The 9131-nt window shown below is 49.6% G+C and overlaps 1 protein-coding gene across 1 annotated transcript in view; it reads left to right on the top strand.

Moving 5' to 3' along the window:
- The first annotated feature begins 7038 nt into the window (after positions 1-7038).
- The window catches only part of LOC132829069 (lipoprotein lipase-like), a 31695-nt gene continuing 29602 nt past the window's right edge, over positions 7039-9131 (top strand). Inside the window, exon 1 of the mRNA XM_060846365.1 lies at positions 7039-7682. Within this exon, the coding sequence (XP_060702348.1) occupies positions 7595-7682 (88 nt within the window). The 5' untranslated portion in view covers positions 7039-7594. The remainder of the gene's footprint in view (positions 7683-9131) is intronic.

The raw sequence follows: 9131 nt of genomic DNA, 5'->3' as shown, positions 1-9131 counted from the left end.
CCCCCACCTGAAATATCAGAATGAAACCCCAGTGCATCAGTTATCTTGTGTACAAACCAACAAACCCTCCCGTCGCATTTCCTGCATGTTGTCGTTGTTTAGTTGTGTTTGTATAATTACTGGCAGTGATTATCCCTGCATTACTAGGAAATGTTTCACATAAATCAAACAACTGCCAATGGTCTTGAGTACTCTGCCCACGCAAGCAGTTTGAGTTCACTTTTCGGATTTCTGAAGCAGCGTGTTCGTGTGGCGTTATCTTGACTGGCCTCATCCCAGTGCAATGTGAAAAATGGAATGGCATGTCAGAACACAGGGAGAAGGGAGCCTCTGCAGAGCCTGACTTCCTGCCTCTCCCCCCACCCCCCACCTCAACATCCCCCAGCACTTGGCTCATCTCTCCGCCATGCTCCCCTGCCCCCAGCCAATGAGAGGGAGAGAGCTGCACACACCCACCTGGCCAGGGATAAGGGGTGGGAGTCAGAAAGGGGTGGGAGTTAGGACAAGCTGCAGCTGCTCTCTGTAAACGCAAACCCACCGTCCCCCCACCCCCATCCCTCCACTACCACACCCCACTACAGTCACTGAGTTCGCGCTGGCAAGTTACACTCTGCTTCCACGGCTCTGTGGACTTAACCCCTTCCTGCAAACGCTTCATTCATCTCTCACTGGGCACAAAAGACGAGGTGAAAATGTGTTGCTGGAAAAACGCAGCAGGTCAGGCAGCATCCAAGGAACAGGAGAATCGATGTTTCGGGCATCAGCCCTTCTTCCCGAAACATCGAATCTCCTGCTCCCTGGGTGCTGCCTGGCCTGCTGCGCTTTTCCAGCAACACACTCTGGACTCTGATCTCCAGCATCTGCAGTCCTCACTGTCTCCACAAAAGACAAGGGTCAATTTTATTTTATGCAGAGGGTGACTCATGTGTGGAATGAACTTCCAGAAGAAGTGGTGAATGAGGGCACCATTACAACGTTTAAAAGACGTTAGATAAGAACATGAATAGCAAAGGTTTGGAGAGATATGGACCAGGGGCAGGTGGGGTGGGGGGGGGTGGGACTAGTTTAGCTTGGGATAATGGTCAGTGTGGACTGGTTGGACCAAAGGGTCTGTTTCTCTGCTGTGTGACTCTATGAGTGAGTTGGGGGGGAGCATTCAGAGAGTGAGGGAGTGGCTGAATTGTAGAAGAGGCAAAATTCTGGGTGACAGGCAATTAACAGGAGCCTGAGTAACAGAGATTCAGGAGGTTTGAGATTCACCCCAGGGTGTTCTGGATTTGGCAGTCAGTGACATAGCTGTGCCTGGTCTTAGGAGCCCATCAGACCCTAAACCCTCTCATCCTCCAGGATGATCCATTTCCCTCTGATGTCAGCTGGCAAAACGAGAACCATACACATGGAATAGTTACGGAGGCTCCCAAACACTGCAGCAGCCTTCACTACAGCTCTCTGCTCTGAAGATGCAATGATTCATGTTTATGCTATCCCTACCTTCCCAGGCATGCAATGCTCTCACCTCACTTTGTAACAGAAACTTCTGGCAATTATGTATTCTCCCGCTTTCATCTCAGGTTGGAAGCTCTGCCTTGAGGCGCCATGTTCTAACCTGCAGAGCTGCACCCCTTCAGGACCTTACCTGAATGAGGGTGGAATGTGTGAAATGTGCAGGAGGCTTGTAATAATCTGCAGAGTTTTTGGAATACGGGATACAATGCACCTCGTCCTCAGGGCTAAACACATAAATGTTCCTGTTAGCTCTGGGTGTATCACATTATTCAACTGGACTGTTCTGTTCTCAGAATTTGTATGAACTTTATTTCAACATAGGGCACAGATCTACATTCACATGAATATACATAGGGAGCTCTGCTCTGTTCACCCTGTATTATACACTTTCCTCATCTTAACTCATTCACCTGTAAAGAGGTTTAGTCTTTATCATGTAATTGGATTCTAACGTGTCTAAAGATGTTTTATCCCATTGACACTACAAACGTTAATCATACTTGGTGTGGTGGGACTTGTTAAAGAGTGTATACTTTCCAATCAATATTTCATTTTACATTGAACTCAGGAATTAACCTGATCAGATCCATTCAGTATCTAGGAGATAGCTCAAGGCACAGCAACTCAAGGACAAAACCAACAGTTACTCAGTACAAAAGGAAAATGCTGATTGATTGGCAATGGGTTCTGATGGGCAGAGGGTTTTCCATGGAGAATGCACCATTTAATGATGATTGACAGTTAACCACCAGGCTTTGTTTACATTTTAAACCAGGTAGGCTGACTCTGATTGGCTAGGGCATGACCTTGAGGACCAGCAAACGGCTGTCACTGATTCTATTGAGTTGAAATAGGACCAGGGTAACTTTGCATGTGCTCACAGGTCTTTGTTCAAGAGAGTTTGCCACTTTGGAGATACTTGCATCTCATAGTTTGTGCAAAGCTTCCTACTCTGAACAACTTTGTTCATGTGTATAATGTAAACTACCTGCATTAAAATGTCACAGAGTAATGACATCTTCCCACTAGGTGGTGGTGCTCTAACACTTACCTTCCATTGCTCTGTTGTCCAAATTAGCCCTGAACAAAGAATTGAAGTATTTTGGAGAAATAAAGGCTACATTTATAGCTATAAAATGAGAAGTGAATGACGACAACACATCCCAAAACATCCATTGCCATTCTCTTCATTTTGTTTATTTATTCATTGTGTGGAATGTGGGTGTCACTTGTGGGGCCCAGCATTTTTTGCCTGTCCCTTAGTTCCCTGCAGAAGGAATCTCCTTGCTTTAATCTTTATCTACAGCCTTTTGAGAGATCATTCCAGAAGCCAAGGTTCCACCGTGAAGGTCCCAGGTTGTCTAATCAGAAGGGATTTGGTGCATTGGGAGTGAATCACAGAGTCATAGAGTCACACAGCAGGGAAACAGACCCTTCGGTCCAACCAGTCTATCCCGATCATAGTCCCAAACTAAACTAGTCCCACTATCTGCACTTGACCCACATCCCTCCAAATCTTTCCTATTCATCTAAGTGTCTTCTATATGCTGTAACTATACCCACATCCACCATTTCCTCTGGAAGTTCATTCCACACACAAACTACTCTCTGTGTAAAAAAAAATGCCTCTCATGCCATTTTTAAAAATCTTTCTCTTCACACTTTCAAGTTATGCCCTGCCCCTAGGGAAAGGACGCCTGCCATTAACCTTATCTATACCTCTCGTGTTTTTATAAACCTCTATAAGATCACCTCTCAACTTCCTAAGCTCCTGTGAAAAATGTTTGAGCCTGTCTCGCCTCACCCCATAACTCAAACCCTCCAGTCCTGGTAACATCCTGGTCAATCTCTTCCGAACCCTTTCCAACTTAATAATATCCTTCCTATAACAGGGAGACCAACATTGCACACAGAGAGCTGTCTGATTGACAAGGAGAACTTAGGATTAAAAACAGAAATTGCTGGAGAAACTCTGGCAGCGACAGTGGAAAAGGAAAACAGAGCTAACATTCCCTCGAATTTGGAACTTGGGAATAGAAATGAATGTGGAATTCATGGTTCGAATTTAATGGAATCAGCCACATGCTGGTCTGATCGAAAAGCAGACACTGCAGGGACTATAACAGCTGGAAGGAGGAAGTGAGCTCTGGTACTAATTTGCACAAGGGATAGGAGATTGTGTGACGGACACTGACATCTTCTCTCTGATGCTGGCCTTGGATGTGACATCTGGGATTGTTCTTAACTGACAACACTGGTGTAATGGGCTTAAAGGGAATACCAGCTGAAAATGTGTTGCTGGTCAAAGCACAGCAGGCCAGGCAGCATCTCAGGAATAAGGAATTCGACGTTTCGAGCATAAGCCCTTCATCTTATGCTCGAAACGTCGAATTCCTTATTCCTGAGATGCTGCCTGGCCTGCTGTGCTTTGACCAGCAACACATTTTCAGCTGTGATCTCCAGCATCTGCAGACCTCATTTTTTACTTAAAGGGAATACCAATCAAATGCTGCTCCCTGTGACACACTGATAAGCAGCGATGGGAGCAGGACAGCAATAAATGTGAAGACGGGGCTGTACTGTATATTGTGCCCAGGTTCCCTCTGTGAGTGTGTGTTGGGTGTGTGTGTGTGTTGGGGTGTGTGTGTGTGTGTGTTGGGTGTGTGGGTATTGGGTGTGTGTGTTTTGGGTGTGTGTGTGCGTTGGGGTGTGAGTGTGTTGGGATTTGTGTGTGTTGGTGTGTGTGTTGGGTGTGTGTGTGTGTTGGGTGTGTGTGTATTGGGTGTGTATGTGTGTTGGGGTATGTGTGGGTGTGTGTGGATGTTGGGGTGTGTGTGTGTGTGTTGGCGGTGTGTGTGTGTTGGGGGTGTATGTGTGTTGGGGTGTGTGTGTGTGTTGGGTGTGTGTGTGTGTGTTGGGGTATGTGTGGGTGTGGGTGTGTGTTGGGGTGTGAGTGTGTGTTGGGGGTGTGTGAGTGTGTTGGGGGTGTGTGTGTTGGGGGTGTGTGTGTTAGAGAGTGTGTGTGTGTGTTGGGGTGTGTGTGTGTTGGGTGTGTGTGTGTGTTGGGGGTGAGTGTGTGTGTTGGGTGTGTGTGTGTTGGGGGTGTGTGTGTTGGGTGTGTGTGTGTGTTGGGGTGTGTGTGTGTTGGGTGTGTATGTGTTGGGGTGTGTGTGTTGGAGTGTGTGTGTGTGTTGAGGTGTGTGTGTGTGTTGGGTGTGTATGTGTGTTGGGGTATGTGTGGGTGTGTGTGGATGTTGGGGTGTGTGTGTGTGTTGGCAGTGTGTGTGTGTTGGGGGTGTATGTGTGTTGGGGTGTGTGTGTGTGTTGGGTGTGTGTGTGTGTTGGGGTATGTGTGGGTGTGGGTGTGTGTTGGGGTGTGTGTGTGTGTTGGGGGTGTGTGAGTGTGTTGGGGGTGTGTGTGTTGGGGGTGTGTGTGTTAGAGAGTGTGTGTGCGTGTTGGGGTGTGTGTGTGTGTTGGGGGTGAGTGTGTGTGTTGGGTGTGTGTGTGTGTTGGGGGTGTGTGTGTGTTGGGTGTGTGTGTGTTGGGGTGTGTGTGTGTTGGGTGTGTATGTGTTGGGGTGTGTGTGTTGGAGTGTGTGTGTGCGTTGAGGTGTGTGTGTGTTGGGTGTGTGTGTGTGTGTTGGGGTGTGTGTGTGTTGGGTGTGTGTGTGTTGGGGTGTGTGTGTGTTGGGTGTGTGTGTGTTGGGGGTGAGTGTGTGTGTTGGGGGTGTGTGTGTGTTGGGTGTGTGTGTGTGTGTTGGGTGTGTGTGTGTTGGGTGTGTGTGTGTTGGGGGTGTGTGTGTTGGGGGTGAGTGTGTGTGTTGGGTGTGTGTGTGTGTTGGGGGTGTGTGTGTTAGAGTGTGTGTGTATATGCGTGTGTGTGTGTTGGGGGTGTGTGTATGTGTTGGGTGTGTGTGTGTGTTGGGGTGTGTGTGTGTTGGAATGTGTGTGTTGAGGTGTGTGTGTTGGGGTGTGTGTGTGGGGTGTGTGTGTATTGGGGTGTGTGTGTTGGAGTGTGTGTGTGTTGAGGTGTGTGTGTTGGGGTGTGTGTGTGTTGAGGTGTGTGTGTTGGGTGTGTGTGTGTTGGGGTATGTGTGGGTGTGTGTGGATGTTGGGGTGTGTGTGTGTGTTGGCGGTGTGTGTGTGTTGGGGGTGTATGTGTGTTGGGGTGTGTGAGTGTGTTGGGTGTGTGTGTGTGTTGGGGTATGTGTGGGTGTGGGTGTGTGTTGGGGTGTGTGTGTGTGTTGGCGGTGTGTGTGTGTTGGGGGTGTATGTGTGTTGGGGTGTGTGAGTGTGTCGGGTGTGTGTGTGTGTTGGGGTATCTGTGGGTGTGGGTGTGTGTTGGGGTGTGTGTGTGTGTTGGGGGTGTGTGAGTGTGTTGGGGGTGTGTGTGTTAGAGAGTGTGTGTGTGTTGGGGTGTGTGTGTGTTGGGTGAGTGTGTGTTGGGTTTGTGTGTTGGGGGTGTGTGTTAGAGAGTGTGTGTGTGTGTTGGGGTGTTTGTGTGTGTTGGGTGTGTGTGTGTGTTGGGGGTGTGTGTGTGTGTTGGGGGTGAGTGTGTGTGTTGGGTGTGTGTGTGTTGGGGTGTGTATGTGTTGGGTGTGTGTGTGTGTGTTGGGGGTGTGTGTGTGTTGGGTGTGTGTGTGTGTTGGGGGTGTGTGTGTGTTGGAGTGTGTTTGTGTATATGTGTGTGTGTGTTAGAGTGTGTTTGTGTATGTGTGTGTGTGTTGGGGGTGTGTGTGTTAGAGTGTGTGTATATGTGTGTGTGTGTTGGGGGTGTGTGTGTGTATATGTGTGTGTGTGTTGGGTGTGTGTGTGTGTTGGGGTGTGTGTGTTGGGGGTGTGTGTGTGTTGGTGGTGTGTGTGTGTGTTGGGGGTGTGTGTATATGTGTGTGTATGTTGGGGGTGTGTGTGTGTGTTGGGTGTGTGTGTGTTGGGGGTGTGTGTATATGTGTGTGTGTGTGTTGGGTGTGTGTGTGTTGGGGGTGTGTGTGTTGGGGGTGCGTGTGTGTGTTGGAGGGGTGTGTGTGTGTGTGTTGGGGGTGTGTGTGTGTTGGGGGTGTGTGTGTGTGTTGGGTGTGTGTGTGTGTGTTGGGGGTGTGTGTGTGTGTTGGGGGTGTGTGTATATGTGTGTGTGTGTGTGTTGGAGGTGTGTGTGTGTTGGGGGTGTGTGTGTTGGGTGTGTGTGTGTTAGGGGTGTGTGTATATGTGTGTGTGTGTGTGTTGGGGGTGTGTGTGTTGGGGGTGTGTGTGTTGGGTGTGTGTGTGTGTTGGGGGTGTGTGTATGTGTGTGTGTTGGAGGTGTGTGTGTGTGTGTTGGGGGTGTGTGTGTGAAGGAGTTACCTCATTCTGTCACAAGGTCTCCTGTTCACACAGCACCAGAACATGTTGGGAACGTTGAATGAATGAATGAATGAATGCAGGAGGCGGCCTGTTGGCAGTTATATATTAGCAGCTCGGAGCAGGCTGGAAACCTGCCAGAGGGAAAAAATAAACTTTCCAAGGGAAAAGCCTCTATCCTGGGGTCAAGGGATAACCAATAGATCGGCAGCGATTAGCATACCACACCAGGGCGGCTAGGACGCGGGGAAGGAAAATCCAAGAGTGACAGAAACAGAGAGAGAGTTACAGACACACAGTGAGGGGAGAGACAGACAGGGGCAGGACAGACAGGGAGAGAGACAGACACACACACACAGGTACAGGGAGAGAGACAGACAGGGGCAGGACAGGGAGGGAGAGAAACAGACACACACACAGACACACACAGGGACAGGGAGAGAAACACACAGCAAGAAGCAGAAAAGTAGAGACAGAGAGAGAGATTCAAACACACAGAGAGACAGAGACACAGAGAGAGAGAGACAGAGGTAAACCACAGAAACAGAGACACGGGGACAGGCTGAGAGAGACATAGTGAGAGACACAGACAGACACACAGAGACAGGGAGAGGTAGAGGAGGAGAGACCCCCCCTGGGTAAAGACAGGGGACAGCTGCGCTGGAGCCGGGAGCAGATCTCTCGGGCTGGAGTCGCTCACTCAGGGAGCTCTGACCGACAGTATCACCCCGCAGTGAAAAGGCGGCGAGACATGGCAGGGGCAGGTGACTTTGCCTGGGTTTGTATCTTCCTGCCCGTGTTCACCGGATTGTCAGCGGATCAGCCCTCCAGTCCCACAGGTAACACCGTGATTCCGGGCTCAGTGTATCATTCACCAGACTCACACCGTCCCTTCATCCAGAGCTCACCCACCGCGGGAAGGAAGCTTACTCTGAGATGAGAGGAGTTACAAAAGATCACCGTGTGTTGTCTGCAGTGTCTCTGTGTGTTTTCACCGCTCTCCTTATCAACACAGAGGTGCTGACAATGTCAGGGGCTGGTGCTGACCGAGAGTAACCTCAGACCATGGAGAGCTGAGCTGTGTAACCTCCTCCCTCCCTCAACCCAGCGGCAACTCCGGCACTGACAGGAGCTTCACCCCCGAGATTCACACCCCAGCGGCTCACACACACACACACACACACACCCAGACACACACACACCCAGACACACACACACACACATACACAGACACACACACACCCAGACACACACACACACACACAGACACACACACCCAGACACAGACACACACACCCAGACACACACACACCCCCACCCAGACACACACACAGACACACACAGACACACACACACCCAGACACACAGACACACATACACAGACACACACACACCCAGACACACACACCCCACCCACCCAGACACACAGACACACACACACAGACACAGACACACACACAGACACACACACACCCAGACACATAGACACACACACACACCCACCCAGACACACACACAGACACACAGACACACACACACACCCAGACACACACACAGACACAGACACACACACAGACACACACATACACACACACCCAGACACACACCCAGACACACACATACACACACACCCAGACACACACAGACACACATACAGACACACACACAGACACACACAGATACACACACGCAGACACACACACAGACACAGACACACACACAGATACACACACCCAGACGCACACACACAGGCACACACATACAGACAGACACAGACACACATACACACACATACACAGACATAGACCCACACACAGACACACACACACAGACACGCACACACAGACACACGTCCAACTGTGTACAACACCATAACAAAATACACACTGTCATACATATCAAACTTTAACAATCATTGCATAGCATCCGCAATACAGTCACTTGTCCAGTTGTAAATTTTAATACAAATTAACTTCAATAAGTCAGATCAGTTGTAAGTTGCAATCTGTCACAAATGTCTAAACTGTAATATAGTCACATAAGCATCCAAGTCCAGGAGTTGGGAGGTCATGTTGCAGTTTCCTGACTCAGGCAACTGACTGTGTGGAGTTTGCACATTCTCCCCGTGTCTGTGTGGGTTTCCTCCCACAGTCCAAAAATGTGCAGGTTAGGTGAATTGGCCATGCTAAATTGCCCGTAGTGTTAGGCAAGGGGTAAATGTAGGGGTATGGGTGGGTTGCGCTTCCGTTGGTCGGTGTGGACTTGTTGGGCCGAAGGGCTGTTTCCAC

This window comes from Hemiscyllium ocellatum, chromosome 28 (genome assembly GCF_020745735.1).
Source record: "Hemiscyllium ocellatum isolate sHemOce1 chromosome 28, sHemOce1.pat.X.cur, whole genome shotgun sequence".
NCBI lineage: Eukaryota > Metazoa > Chordata > Chondrichthyes > Orectolobiformes > Hemiscylliidae > Hemiscyllium > Hemiscyllium ocellatum.
The sequence above is the reverse complement of the archived record's forward strand: the minus strand, read 5'-3'. Positions and strand labels throughout refer to the sequence as shown.